Here is a 15,645-nt window from a genome sequence, read left to right as displayed (position 1 = left end):
CTCTGACTGTTGAGTGGCCATCAGAGTAACTCTGATTGTTGAATGGTCATCAGAGTAACTCTGACTGTTGAATGGTCATCAGAGTAACTCTGACTGTTGAGTGGCCATCAGAGTAACTCTGACTGTTGAGTGGCCATCAGAGTGACTCTGATTATTGAATGGCCATGAGAGTTACTCTGATTGTTGAGTGGCCATCAGAGTTACTCCGATTGTTGAGTGGCCATCAGAGTAACTCTGATTGTTGAGTGGCCATCAGAGTAACTCTGACTGTTGAGCAGTCATTAGAGGTACCCAGTGACTGTTAGCTATTCAACTGAGTAACAGCCTGGTGTACACAGCTCTTTCTGTGTCGGGTTGTTTTGGCGTGCAGCGCCCTTTAACGCCTACCAGGAGGGAGGAGTTTAAACAGTTTGTGTCCAGGGTGTGTAGTGTCGACACTGTTTAATCATGATTAGCATCCTATAGTGGTTCTAGCCATTCGTAGGCCTCATGCAAAGAGCAACATGAGGCCCCTCTTCATTTTGTGTAAAATAGTTATCAGGGATGCACCAATGATCAGTTTAACATACAGTAGATATCATGAATGAATATATCAGTTATAAAGGTTTATTTGTTGTTTCCCATCAATTTTATGCTTGCATCTGATGTGTCTAGGTGCCGAAGACGTGTGATGTTTTTCATATTTCCAGTTTGAACGTCAGCTGAGGTGGTTTTCAAGAACAGGTCATTTCCTGTTTCCTCAGGTTTGTCTCTGCTAGGATTTTGAGCACGAAACGTCTCCAACGTTGGACTTGCCTCCCAATGTTTATGTGCCAAAATCAACAACTAGTGAAGATGTGTTACCTTTTAACACATCAAGGAGTAATTAGGAAAGAGGAAACCACCTTTCTTCACAAAGCTCTCATCAGGGATACTTCGCAGTGTGAGAACTCCCAACATCAGCAGAATGTGGTCTAAGGAGCATCTTCCTACGACCTGTAGCGTGCAAAAGAAAAGAAGTGATTATTTTTAACCTGTGATGAAGTCAAAGGCCACACTCCCTGATAGCAGAAGTCCCTTGGCTCGGATATGGTCCAGATGGACAGCAAAGATGTGGCCCGCATTGGGGAAGTGAATGACAGCCAAAATCTGGCCCAACTCATGACAGCAGTATCTGAAACACAATAAACCAGACCTCTGTTACGACTCCACCAAATAAAATAGTTGATATGGCTCATAGGCCGGCCTCATATGGAAAACCTATTTGAGATATCAGCTTTTAGTAACGTAGCACATTTAATTTCCATTCTTCACTGTATGCAAACCTTTTTCGACATCTCAGGTATTGAACTTTGGTGTTCTGAGTTCTTTGGCGTTCATCTGATAGCTGATAATAAACAGATATGCAAGGAAGGTTGTTGTCAGGGTCCTTGGGTTCACTCACACTGTAAGGGTCATCTTGACATTGCATAAGATTAAAGGAAGACAATTGTGTTTCTAATGATGCATGAGTGGTTAAAAACTAGTTCAGTCTTTTCATAGCTCAATGTCTAAATTCAAAGGAATTACCAATTTTAGATGGGTTTCCCAGAATATAAAATCAGCAAGTCATAAACTGGTTGATTTTAATAACACTGCATTCAGAAAGTATTCAGACCCCTTCTCTTATTTTTCAATTATGTGTTGTAGCCTGATTCTATTGTCATTTAAATTCATTTTTATATTCATTTATCTACACTCAGTACCCCATCATGACAAAGTGAAAAGGGGATTTTTGAAAAATTTGTTTGCAAATGTATTGAAAATAAGACAACTGTAATATCACATTGACATATGCATTCAGACCACTCGAAATTTGGCTCAAGTTGCTCTCATTTCTACTGATCTTTGCTCAAATGTTTCTATACATTGATTGGACTCCACTTGTAAATTGAATTGATTGATCTCTATAGAAGGCCTCTTAGCTGAAAATCCATATCAGAGCCAAAACCAAGCCATAAGGTCCCAGGAACTGCCTGCAGAGTTTAGAGACAGGATTGCTGCAAGGCACAGATCTGGGGAAGGCTTAAAAAATTTCTGCTGCACTGAAGGAACCTTAGAATGGAACAAGTTTGGCACATCCAGAACTCTTCCAAGAGTTGGTCGTCCTGGCCAAACTGAGAAATCAGGAGACAAGGGCCTTAATAAGTGAGGTGACTTGGAACCCAGTGGACTAGAGTCCTGAGATGGAAGCCTCTCAGTGCAAACAAATAAAGGCCTGCTTGTTTTTGACATGGATTTTTTTGCAAACTTCAGGCGCCCCCTCTTTCAGACCACGCCGTTGCCTCTGGCAGGTTGGACATACATGCTTAAACTTTCAAAATAAAACTGGATTGGACAGCTGGTTAGGTTAGGGTAAGGGTTACAGTAAAGGTAGGGATACCAAAAGCTCAAAGTCAGAGACCTGACCTGCAAAACCTGATTAGAAATTCTTTAATAAAGCTGAGTGAACAGTCTGCTTACTGAAAAAAGTTCTTCCTCCATGAAAATATTCTAACGCAGTAAGCGTAGCTTACATAGCCTTGTAGCTACACAAGTTAGCTTTAGCTACGTTTGTTAAAGTTCACATTGCAAAAGCTAGATTAGACATACATAACAGAGCTACAGAACTAACAGCTGAAGCTAAGCTCACAAGGCAGCTGTGTAAGCTACACAGATATATTCTCTACATAGCTATATTAGCAATGTTTGCAAAAGCTCATGTGGCTAAAGTTAACTTAGGTGCATTGGCTTATGTAGTAACATTAATTACCTAGCTAGTGTAGCTATGTTAGCTTAATGCTTTTCTCTGTTTTGTTTATGGAATCTTTCTTGTCTGTAGTCTTTGCAGTGTGGTCATTTAGCTGCCAAACTTTATTAATAAAGTTGAAGTTTGAACAAAATAAATAAAATTCCAAACTGGAAACTTTGTACTGGGAAATTATGGCAGTTCCTGTCTGAGATACACAGCGTCTCAGATGAACGGTCTGCAGCCAGACCCGTTTCCCATGAAAACTGATACAGTTAACATGTAGCTAATGTTAAAGCTAAATAAGCTACGTTAGCTACATAGGTACAATAGCCAAGGATTGTATACCTGTTACAGTTCTGCAAATGTCATAAACCCATATTTTACTATAGTTACATAGCTATCAAAGCTAAAGTGAATGACGTTATGTTAGAAGTTGTTTTTTGTTTTCCAAAGCTAACTAAGCTATGCTAACTACATGACCTACATAGCTTATGTAGCTACATTAGCATTAGCTACATTTGCTGAAGCTCATGTTGCTAAGGCCAAAGCTCCACTGGTTTACATAGTTACATTAACTAGGTAGCTAGCATAGCTACTTTAGCTAAAGCTAGCAAAGCCACTGTTTACGTAGCTACTCTAAAATGCGTCTACATACATACTTTAATCTCTGATCTGACCTCTGACCTTTACTTCTGTTTTATTCATGGACTCTGTCTTAGCCTGCCATGTTTGCAGTGTGGTTGTTTCATGAATGTAACCGCCTGTTTATGATAAAGTTGAATTGAGAAGAACCAGATGCCCTTTGCATTTTTAGCTAAACCAGAGGCATGGCAGGGCTTAGGTTAGGTTTGGACCCACAGGACGTTTTGTAATTTTAACATTTAATTCCTATTGTGTTAATAAGTTATGATAATGGGAACATGTCAAAAATCCGTTTAATTAGGAGAGTGAATCTTACACAGTCTCCATGTGTATCAAATGAATGTAGTGATAGAAAACTAAAAGATGTATCACCAGTTAAACCTGCTGACAAGTGATAACACTTATCTGTGTGTTCCTCGTCATCCGATAACAGTACTCATAATTTTATGATCCTTACATGATGGAGTGTCTTGGGAGTATAAACAATAGCAGGAAGGTGGAGCATCAGTGATGAAAAAATGGGGATGTGCGTGTGTCCGTCATTGTGAGAATGGCTTATATACCAAACTGTACGTCCATCACACCAGGTAGTCACAGGCTCAGCTGCACCAAAGGGACAAGTACACCTGCAACATAGTAGAGTTTAGATTCTAAGCCAGCATGTCAGGGGAAGAAACCAAGGCTGAGGTCTTCACCATAACTGAGGAGACAGAAGTGAGACACATGAGCAAGAAGAGCTGCATCTTTGAGAAGTTTGTGCAGCCCTGCCTGGCCGAGCTGTTCGGGACCAGCCTGTTTGTGTTTGTGGGGTGTGCGTCTGTTGTTGGAAATGCAGGGACTGTGGGTGTCATCCAGCCTGCTGTGGCACATGGACTGGCGTTGGGGGTGCTGATCATGGTGTTTGGGCAAATAAGGTAAAGGCTGAAGATATTTCATTTTGCAGTTTGTTTAGAATTTGGGATAAATTGTTGCTTTGTGGCTACATTTTTCTTCTTACCATATTTACAAGATCTAATATTTTGAAAATCCTTCTTCATTCACTCTCCTTAAGTTTGTTAAAGTTAAAATTTCCATTAAAATGTTAGAAAATTGACTGTATTATAAACAGAATTCAACTGACAAGCACAAAAACATAGTTTCATGTTTGTTATAATTTTTAGTCAATCATTGATTCTGCTACTCGACATGACAAAGTTAAGTACACATACCAAGAATTCTGTTAATCCCATCACAGATAGGTGTTATCATTATCTGTTCAAAACATCCCTGGAGGGATAAAGAGTAAAGTTTATCTGGTTTTATTGCAGCGGGGGGCACTTTAACCCCGCCGTGTCTCTGATGGCGTACCTGTGTGGAGGGATGGAGCTGCCTCTGCTGGTGCCTTACATCATGGTTCAGATGGTCGGAGGGATGGCCGGTGCTGGTTTGACCAAGGTGAGGAAAGTGTACGGAAGCCCAGTCCTGCCAAAAAAGGAGCTTGTGAAAGAACAAAGCAGGGCTCTAATAGTTTTGGATTTTTCATTAGTCTTCATTTTATTTAGTCTTTACCTTTGTTAAAATTTCAGTTTAGTTTTTATTAGTTTTTACTGCTGGTTTGTTAGTTAAGTGTAGATTTTTATTTTGCAAAAATGCTTTGTTTTAGTTAAGTTTCTTTTAGTTTCAGTGTTAGTTTTACTTTTTTGGGAAACATGGGATACTCTTCAGGGCCCTGACCCAAAAAGGGTCTTCACTTTTCCTTTAATTTATTTAATTTTAGTTTCTGTATAACACCTAAGACCTAAAATTAACCATTGTGTTAAGTCTTCTAAAATCAAATCGGGCCACTCTACTCTCTCCAGGCTTAGTCAGTCTGCTGCTGGCAAAGACTAAAACTAAGGAGATTTTCTCTCTAATTATATTTTATTTTAGTTAGTCTCGTCAGCACAGAACTAAGTTTAAGTTAGTTTTCATTTTTCTTGTAAAGCTTAGTTTTTATTTTTTAGTTTTGGTTATTTGGTTAGTTTTAGTTAACTATAATAACCTTGGAAGACAGGAAGTCTATCCACTTCAAAATATTAAATAATAAAATTTTAGTTAAAAATAATTTTTAAAAAATATTGACACAACTGTCTCAGTTAAGCTTTAATTTTTATGCATTTTTAAAATCTCCTATTTATTTGAGATAAGCAGGACATGATAATTATGATAACTGAATATTGTTTTTTAAACAAGTAGTTTTGAAAATGTATGTCCTCATATTTTACTAAATAACAAAGGAAAGACAATTTTTAGACACTGTTGGCAGTTCTATAAAACAAGAGTAAAACTGAGTTGGAAATATTCTTAAATAAAAAACAAAAAAAGTTCCTATTTTTTAAAAATGTCTGCATATCCATAAACACTTAAGGTACACATTTTTTTTCTTTTAACAATTTTTTAAACTTAAATCTTGCTTTATATTTCCACATTTTCCTAATGTTTTTGTCTTCAAATTCTTCACTCCTGACAAATTTGTTCTTATGATGACATTTTTGTATGATATTTTTAGTTTTTAAGTATTATGTTACTTAAAAACTAAAAATTTAGTTTTTTATGTTATTGTTATGTTATGTTTATTATGGTTTTCTATTTGTAAGTACATTTTTTGTTGTAAAGACATACATTTATTTGAACTGGTTTCAAAGTCAAGGGTTCATTGGTTTGAATCCACGTTTAATTAAAATAATTTAAAGTTAAAGTAGCAACAGCACTGTTTCAGTTGTGACAGCAGTTATGGTAGAAATAATAAATGTGTTTTTACTAGGGCTGTCAAGATTAATCAAGTTAATTGCAATTCACCGAGGGCTACAATTAGTGAGTTTTTAAAATGGTGATTGATCGCAGGATTTATTGTCCCTTTCAGCACACTTTTGTTAAGTCTCTGCAACATCTCTGTGCAGTCACAGTGCCACCGAGATGTAAAATAAATCCACCACTGCTTCTTAATTTCTCACGTCACTTTTCTGTTCCCTTATTTTCCTGTTTAATCCATAACAAGCTCCTTTTTCAATGGTTAAGTTCATGGCATAATCCTTGTTCTACCTATAAAAGCAGGTGTGATTCCAGACAGGAAGTCAGTGACCTTCCATTACAGACAAGAACATTTCTGAATGCAAATAGTGGAATTTTAAAATGCTATAAAAAGGGTGCGATTAATCATGATTGACAACAGAAATTCTAAGATGAACCACAAATAAAAATTGTAATCTTTTGACAGCCCTTGTTTTTTCCTTTTTTTTTCCTTTAAAACACATCAATTAGGTATTTTTAAAAAGTGCAACATAAAACTTTGCAAAATTTTTATTTTTATTTCTTGATACAACAAGTTTACTTTTTTGTTAAAATTTTATCAAGTTCTTCAAAACAGTAAAGTATAGTAACCTTCAGTGGAAACACATTTGTACATTGTAATTTACTCTGTTTTCCCATGATGGTTTTTTTTCTTCACGTTTATTACTCATTATGTTGGAATAACAACAATAATATTCCTCCAATAAATAGTCAATTTAAGTTTTTTCTTACTCAAGGTCCCAATAATTGGATTGAGAACCCTGGTAGATGATCTTGGGAAAAGAACCAGAAAAACAGAATGAAATCTAATGAATAGGAGTCCACTTAGGACTTCCATACAAGAATGTGTTGAATTTTTATACTTAAATTATGAGATAATATTTAGTATTTAAGTTGCTTTCTCCTTATTTTCAAAGTAAGGGGAAATCAGAGTAAATAACTTAAGAATACTGTCTTAATGATTAGAAATATTGACTTTATTGTCCCTTTATTCTGACTTTGAAAGTTAAAATCACAGTCATGAGGTAACTCATGTTCATGGCCTCTTTTTTCATTTGAATTTTTCACCTTTTAAAACAGTCCCCTGTGTTTTAAATGAAACATCTGTCATGCTTTGACCAAAATATAAAAAAAATGAATATTTTAATATGGACTGTAGTCCAGAGTCCTTGAATTTGTAGCCAACCTCTGGTTCATGTCTACATTGGCTTCACTTTTGAACACTGTTGCTCTACTTTCTGTGTTAAATTGGCATACTTTGCTGACTCAAGAGTTAAAGCTGAAAAGTTTCCCTGTATTCAAGCTAATCATTTACTGAAAGCTTAATTTTCTCCCTTTCCAGGCGATTTACCCTGATAGCGTGTATGCTGCTTCCCTTGGAGGAGCCTTTGGCGTAACCGCCAACACTCAAGCTGAAACCACGCTGGCAGAAGTGATCATGACGATGTTTCTCACCATTGTAGTGTGCATGGGGGCCATCAACAGCAAAACCAGCTCACCATGGGCTCCTTTCTGCATCGGCCTCACTGTGACAGCCAACATACTTGCAGGGTAAGAGCTTCAGCAGAAAACCTTCTGTGATCCTATTAATGCTAAACAGGTCATAGAAACTGTAGTATGTTTTAAAAGATCATGACAGCAAAGGGTTGTTTTTTCTATTAAAAGCATTGTTGCTGTTAAATTATATTTTCTCCAAGTTTTATTGAGGTTTTATTGAAAACTACAAGTGAATACATTCTAAGTGTCTCTGAGCGTTCTCTCTTTTAAACCTTTTTTATAGACTCAGTGATGTGACAGTGCTTTATAGGTTTTGGCTGTTACCTTTACAGGGCTGGCTGAGGATCAAAAGAGTTTATGGTGCATTTATCACGCTTTGCATTATAAACCTGTTTGATACAGGCAGCAAACCCTCTATTTTGATATATAAATGCAGGTAAATTGTGTTGTTGATCTGTGCTCCTTGTCGTTTCAGAGCAACGATATCTGGAGCTTGTATGAACCCTGCACGAGCCTTCGGTCCTGCAGTGGTTGCAAACCACTGGAGCCATCACTGGATCTACTGGGTGGGACCAATTTGTGGTGCACTGCTCACTTCTAGCTTTATCAGGTATGTATCATGTAAACCACACAGTAGACAATGTTTCTCTGTCTTCTTTTGCTATAAAAAGAAGTCAAAATACCCCCATGGGCACTGGTGATCTAATTTAGATATTGTGTCATTGTGTCACATCCACTGCTTTATAAAATAAAAAATAAACAATGAATTAATTTCTCAGAAAAAATTGAAACTGAACAAACCCAGCATGACACTTAAGGTCACAGAAGAGTCTGGGTTGGACACAAAAATCTATTTAACATTTATTTTAATTCTATGCTTTGACCCATGTACTGTACCATCTCTACCATCAGGGATCATAAACTAGCCACCTGGGGTCCAAATCAGGCCCCCCACGTCTTCCCATCTGGCCCCCAGAACATTATGATTCAAAACGTGCAGAAGAAAAAAAAATTGTATTTTTTTACTCCATATAAAACAACCCCAAAACAACTGAGATTGCAAAAATGTAATCAGGAATGGCTTTGTTTCATCCATTTTTCAGAAATCTACCCGTCAGCCATTATTTTCAAATATAATGCATGTTAAACACGTATTTATCAGTGCATTTTTTATTGATAAAAACCTGCTGTTTTCTGTGGAAACAGGTTTATCTGAAGTGCAGTTTTTCTGCTTGGGCTTTTCACTTACCACCACACAGCATATTAGCATCAAACCCAGTGAGAGACAACATGACAGCTGCAGCAATATTCAACTAAAATAACTCAATCGTCCCCTTGTGGCTGGCTGCTGATCTCAACGTTAGAGCCTAAAAAGTACATGCATTTGAAATAAAATACAAATGATATGTCGACTAGACTATTTTTAAAATTTATTTGTTTTAAATCGAGAGTCCAGACCCCCAAAATGCCTGATTAGGAAAAAGCTGGCCCTTGTACAAATGTAGTTGATGACTCCTGGCCCAGGGTGCGGTCCAGGCTGGTAATAGGGTTGCTTCCAGCCCATGTTCATACTGTAGATGTTCCAGGACCTGAAAAATGGTGGCATATCACTAGGGTTGAAAAAGCCCAGACAAAAGAAATAATGTTGAACTTCACCTCATGCGTCAACATGTGTTAAGCTTGACTCTGGCTGCCCTTAAACTCTCTCCAGGTTTATGGCTCATCGAGCCATGTGATGAATCCTGAGGGCCCTACATGTGGAAAACTTATTTACATAACTACAGTTTATGTTTTTGCATGCAGAAAGCAAATATAAATACATTGCAAATATTCATGAAAAATTTAACCCAATTAACTGATTTTATCAAACCTTGATGATACTTAACATCTGGTTTGGTGAGAAATATTAACCATAAAAAAGCAGGCACCCATAAACAGAGGCTACAGTCCTCAATGCACAGGTTGCGGGGCAAGACAGGAATCAATTCTGTGAAAACTTCAACCCCATAAAATAAGATAAAACTCAATTAAAACTTGAAGCAGAAAGTGCACTGTTAAAAATGCGTTTTTGAGAGAGATTTAAAACAGTAGGGATCCTGTAAGCCTGACCTCTTAGAGTAATTTTGGTAGGCTGGCCACTCCTGCGAAGGTTCACCACTGTTCCAAGTTTTCTCCATTTGTGGATAATGGTTCTCACAGCAAGTCCTGAAAGTGCTTTAATAAATTTTTTTTTTTTTTTAATTTCTACAATAGAGTGGGAGGCAGTGAAGGGAGGCTGAAATAGGAGTTATATGCTCTTTCTTTCTTGTTTTGGTGAGGAGTTGCATTGTAGAGCAGCTTTAAGGCTTTGTCATCAAAATCAAGGATATACATATATATACATATATATATATATATATATATATACGAGATACGAGATATATACGATTTACAGTCGTCCAGATGGGAGGAAATAACAGGGTTCATTCCAGAGTAGTAGAAACGGTTGTAAAAAAGTACAGATAACATGGTTACTAATATGCATATGTCAGGGGACAACAGCACAGTTCATTCGTCATTGATATCATTATTCAGCACAGAGAGGTTTCCAGTTTTCAGTTCATATGCTTCACATGATGCTGAAAGGTCAGCGTTCTAGGTGACTGTCTTCTACAGATAGAGAGGAGCTGATAACTAGCTGGTTCTAACCTGAAAGTTATGAAGCATATTCATCCCATATGTTGTCTCCAAGTATCCACTGAGCTTCAGTCTTACAGTACACACACAAACTGTGATGCTTTAGCTCCACCCAATGAGCTTTGGGGTTTATGACAGCCTGACCTCCTGCCTACTAAGTGTGTTGCCTGCCTTGTGGACATTGTTTGTATCTTTGTAGTCAGTTTGTGTCTCTTTAAAGCTTTATGTCTCTTTTGGGTAGTTTTAAGTCTTTCAGTTGTTATTTAAATCTACAGGTGATTATTTGGTGTCTCGTTTTGGCTGTTGTATACCTTTTTGAGTTTGTTTGAAACTGCTCTGTAGGGTTTTTTTTTCTCTTTTACAGCATCTACAACCCCTTGGTTAGTTTACCTTTTTGTTGACTTCATAAATCAATCATGGCTAATAGAATTTGTTGTTTTGACCCCAAAATTAAAAAAAAAAAAACCCACTGCAATATCAAAGTGGAAACAGGTTTATACAAATTAATGTCAGTTAAATGAAATAATGTAAAATAAGTCGCTGCATAAATATTTATCTTCTTTAAAGTGACTTACCTAATTCAACAGAGGTCCAGCCACTTACTGCCAGTAGTCTCACAATGATTAACAAATGTGTCTCAAGTGATTGTAGTATAAAGACACCTGTGTCTGGAAAACCCAGTCACTGGTTAATCAGTATTCCTAGCTGCCATTACACCATGAAGACAAAACAACACTCCAAGCAAGTCAGGTAAAAGGTTATTGAAAAGTATAAGTCAGGAAATGGAACCAAAAAAGTTACAAGGCCCTGAACATCCCCTAGAGTTCAGTTTAATCCATCATCAAGAAATAGAAAGAATGTGGCACATGTGCAAATCTGCCAATATCAGGCCGCCCTCACAAATTGAGTTACAAGCTTCAGCAGCTGAGATGGGAGAGACTCTGCAGACAACAACTGTTGCCCAGGTTCTTCACCAGTCAAAAAGCTTTTTAGGAGAGTGGCAAAGAGAAGCCACTGTTGAAGAACTTACTCTAAATCTGGAGTATAGTTTGCCAAAAGGCATGAGGGAGACTCCATGGTCAAGAGGAAGAAAGGTCTCTGGTTTGATGACACCAAAACTGTGCTTTTTGGCCATCAGACCAAAGACACTGTTGGGTAGACACCAAACACTGCACATCCCCACTGTGAAGCACAGTGGTTGTAGCATCATGCTGTGGGGATGCTTCTCAGCGGCCGGCCCTGGAAGGCTTGTGAAGGTTGAGAGAAATATGAATGCTGCAAAATATAGGAAAATCTTGGAGGCCAATCTTATTCAGTCTGCAAGAGAACTGCGGCTTGGGAGAAGATTAATTTTCCAGCAGAGCAAAGTAAAACATCCGAGGGGGTGAATTCTTTATTGGTACCATTTAGTTGTTGAACATCTTTATGTTGTTATTTCATCCCTGTCTCTGTAATTTGACTTTAACATCCACGGGTAGTTGCGTTACACCTCACTTTTCCCTTTTTTAAACTTCATGTTACTATGTTGTATATTTTGGGGTCATTTTGTTTGTGGCCTTTTGTTGAGTTTCCAATCAAATAATGATTTCAAAACAGCCCTGGGCCTGTTCCTCATACACGCCTCTTCAGAAAGCCTTGTTCTATTATGGCTCATGCTGCTTAGTTATATTAACTAAGTGTCATTTTAAATCAAATATAATAAATTTAACAATTTTATTTTTCCTGCAGGTTGTTGTTTGGTGACCAGAAGACCCGAATTTTATTGAAGTAAACAACTTATTAATTGAAGAAGAAGAAGAGCAAGAGGACCTCTCAACTGATATTTTATAACTTTTATTTTATTATTCATACATCTCTCTATCATTAGGATGTAAAATTGAACATTTTAAGAAAAATGCACAAATATAGTTTTCTCATAGGACTAGATTGGTCTGATGATGTCTCTTTGACTGTCATACTTGTAATTTGAAATGTATTTTTTATGATTTTTTTAAGGATTTTTGTGTTTGTTGATGTGCCTAACATTAAGTTACTCTTAAATATAAATTATGTCAGTTAGAAAATATCCAATGACATTTGATAATAAATTCCATACATAAAATTTAATAGGACTGATGACACTTTGTTATCTATTCACTGTCTTTTTGTACCCAGTGTTTGGGTCAAAGTCCTGATGGGGAAAATATACTTTAATGGCTTTATTACTTGAAAAATGGGGCAAGGACAGGACACTGAACTATACAATAAAGCTAGGTAAGAATCATTAACAACTTAGTTTCCATAATCTGAAATAAAATGCTGTAAAGTATCCTAAAGATATGTATTTTATCATTGAGATTTAAAATATAAAACACTGAGAAATAAGGCTGCAATAATGATGAATTGATTACAGTGAATGTGCAGCTGAAAGACTTCAGCATTCTCACAAAGAGACGGCATATCACAGTTTTTGTGAAATTAAGAATGAGTGATAAAATGCCATGGTGGTGTAAAAGAAATGAGAAGGTCATGGATGTCAGGATGAGAAGGGGGGAATGACTCCCTGCAGAAAGCTTAGGGTTAAACCTTAGATGCTGTGATAAAGGTCTGAGTCTTACATTTATTAAACCAACACTTTAACAGGTGAGCAACAAGCGCATCCAGATCTGGATAAATCACAAAGCAAAAAGCTAGAAACCTTTTTGCTACAGGTTATAAAAAAAGACTTAAATTATTACTGTTGCCTCTAACACAACCTACAAAAGAAGACAAGACCTTCCAATGACAGGACTGATCTTTCCTGCTGTTGAATTACTGAAATCACCTCCATGCAGCAGGTGTCAGATAAAAGAACTTTAAAATACAGCTAGTAGGGCCTTTCAGTCACTAGACATAAGCCCAACCAGCGTGAACCTTTTTAGCCCTGCTAACAGAATGTCTGTCGCTGTAGGTTTGTGCTAAAAAAAAAAATCCTAACTGGCTTATACGTGTATCGATACAGATGTTACAGAATTGGTATGGCTGCAAATGCTGCAGTTACAAAATAAGCATCCCCTATAGTGCGTTGAGCAAAAAAAAGCCAATAGGTGGCAACAGATGTAATGCTACATGATGCAGTGCATGTTTCAGATCAATACGGGCCAGCATGCAGAGAAAGTTAATCTCCTGGAGGCAAAGATAAAAGATAATTTCAGGTTCTTTTAAAAGCAGAAAGCTGGTTGTAAGACATGAGTCATGCAATATGAAAGTGGTGCAAAAGCAAGGTAAAATCCTGCAGCAACACAAACATTCATTCATTCTACGTATGACAAGGCACCAAGCTAATTAGCAGTTAGCAACGACAGCCATGCTCACTACACTGGGCTGATTTGTGCTGTCACAACAAGCACTGCATGATGCAGTATTGTCAAAATTTCCCTAAACTTCCAAACAAGATCAGAAAATCATAGCTGCCCTTGAACACCTCATTTGTAAAGACTTGAGCCATATAGCATGGCTCCTGTCCACAGGAGCAATTTGGCACTTTAAACCCATTGTTGCCATATTTTGCATTTGTCCTACTTTTTTGCCACTTTCTGTCCATCTTTTTTTTTTTTTTTTTTTACTTTTCTGCCTCTGTTAACCCATTTTTGCTGCTTTTTATCAATTTATGCTGCTTTTACCAATTTTTCCACACTTAACCAATTTTTGCTACATTTTTGCCACCTTTATTTTTTTTTTGCAGCTGTACATTCATCTTTACCACTTTTTTCCCACTGTTTATTCATTTTTACTGCTTTTTCCAGTTTTTTAATCCCTTTGTGCCTCTTCCCCCCAACTTTTGCCACTACTTTTGGTCATTTTAACCCATTTTGCTGTTTTTTTTTTCTTTTGCTTCTTCTTTTTTCCACTTTTAACTCGTTTTTGACAGTTAATTGGCACTTTTATCCTGTTTTGCCATACTGTGCCCATTTTGGCCCCATTTTTTGTCACTTTTAACACTGTTTTGCTAACCTTGCAGAGCAAATGGATCCGCCCATTTCCTCATTTTTCACTGGCAAATCCATCTTGCAAAGCTCCCGTCTGAACTGTTTGAGCCCGGTTAGAAAGTGACAGGACCAATCAGTGACGAGGGGCCGTATTCTCTGGCGTGGCGGAGTCGTGACATAAGCAAGCAGCAACAAGAGGCCAGACATCAGTGACATCAGTGTGGATGCTGCTAAAGCGCCAGATTTATCAGAACCTGATGACATTTCTTTGTTAAAAGAAGAACAAAGAACAGCAGTGACAAAAGTTGTGTACTGACATGTCTATAGCGGCCATGGTTCGTGTTACTTCTTGGTAGCTGCGCACGCACACCTTGATAGCGGCTACATCACATGTTTTGTTGCTCTGGTGACCCGTCAAAATGTGACAGACAGAACGTTCATCCAATCACACTCCTAGTGTTTTTTCAAATCCTCTGCCCTTTACCAAACGCTTAGTATTAAAGGTTTTCCAAATGGATGTGTGAAACACATCCATCTGGCGTGTCAGGTTACTTTTTTGCTGCTTTTTGCCATATTTCTAAAATCAGTTTCTGCTGCTTTAACTATTTTTGCCACTACTTTTTGCTACCTATTTTTGCTGTTTGTGGACCTTTTTTGCCTTTTTTTGGCCACTTTAACCTTTTACGCAACTTTCCTCTAATTTTTTACCACTTTTCACCCATTTTTGCCTACTTTTGCCTTACATTTACAATAATCTTATTCATTTTCTATTTAAGTTGTCTCAGTTTTTCTGCTGTATTGTCTGGCATCATGATATTTGTTCACGTCATGGTTTACCTTTGAACTCGGTTGCTTTCATTAAGTCCACTTTGGCTGAAACAGCGAAGGATGGTCTGTTCTGACACTGATGTACCTTGACCTTGGAGTTCATCTCTAATCTCTTTGGAGTGGTCTCTTTGGTTACCATTTGTTTTTTTCAGTCTCTTCAATTTGTCATCAATTTTCCTCTTGCAGCCGTGTCCAGAGAGCCTGGCTACAGTCCTGTGGACGTTAATCATCTGGATAATATGTGCAGCTGTTGTCACAGAAAGATCAAGCTGCTTGGAGATGGTCTTACAGCCTTTACTTTTAACATGCTTGTCTATAATTTTCTTTCTAATCTCCTGGGACAACTGTCTCCTTAGCTTTCTGTGGTCCATGTTCAGTGTTGTACACAGCATGACACCAAACAGCAGTGACTACTTTTCCCCCTTAAAATAGGCAGACTGACTGATTACAAGTGTGAACACACCCCTGATGCTAATTAGAGGACACACCTTAGATTAA

At 37.5% G+C, this 15,645-nt stretch overlaps 1 protein-coding gene across 1 annotated transcript; it reads left to right on the top strand.

Annotated features, from left to right (window-relative positions):
• Positions 1–3,981: 3,981 nt before the first annotated feature.
• Positions 3,982–12,727, top strand: LOC121528243 (aquaporin-8-like). The gene is made up of 5 exons (XM_041815573.1): positions 3,982–4,305; positions 4,699–4,825; positions 7,542–7,750; positions 8,172–8,306; positions 12,101–12,727. Exons 1-5 carry the CDS (start codon positions 4,052–4,054, stop codon positions 12,141–12,143), a joined length of 768 nt encoding a protein of 255 aa, XP_041671507.1. The 5' UTR covers positions 3,982–4,051; the 3' UTR covers positions 12,144–12,727.
• The last annotated feature ends 2,918 nt before the right edge of the window (positions 12,728–15,645 follow it).

This window comes from Cheilinus undulatus, linkage group 20 (genome assembly GCF_018320785.1).
Source record: "Cheilinus undulatus linkage group 20, ASM1832078v1, whole genome shotgun sequence".
Taxonomy (NCBI): domain Eukaryota; kingdom Metazoa; phylum Chordata; class Actinopteri; order Labriformes; family Labridae; genus Cheilinus; species Cheilinus undulatus.
This window is presented reverse-complemented; position numbering and strand designations above follow the sequence as displayed.

What these genes read in the sequence shown, in the direction of transcription:
- LOC121528243 (XM_041815573.1), top strand. Translation starts at nt 4,052, where the DNA reads ATGTCAGGGGAAGAAACCAAGGCTGAGGTCTTCACCATAACTGAGGAG. An exon ending in ATGGTGTTTGGGCAAATAAG is followed by an intron (nt 4,306 to 4,698) that starts GTAAAGGCTGAA and finishes GTTTTATTGCAG; the next exon opens with CGGGGGGCACTTTAACCCCG. An exon ending in CCGGTGCTGGTTTGACCAAG is followed by an intron (nt 4,826 to 7,541) that starts GTGAGGAAAGTG and finishes CTCCCTTTCCAG; the next exon opens with GCGATTTACCCTGATAGCGT.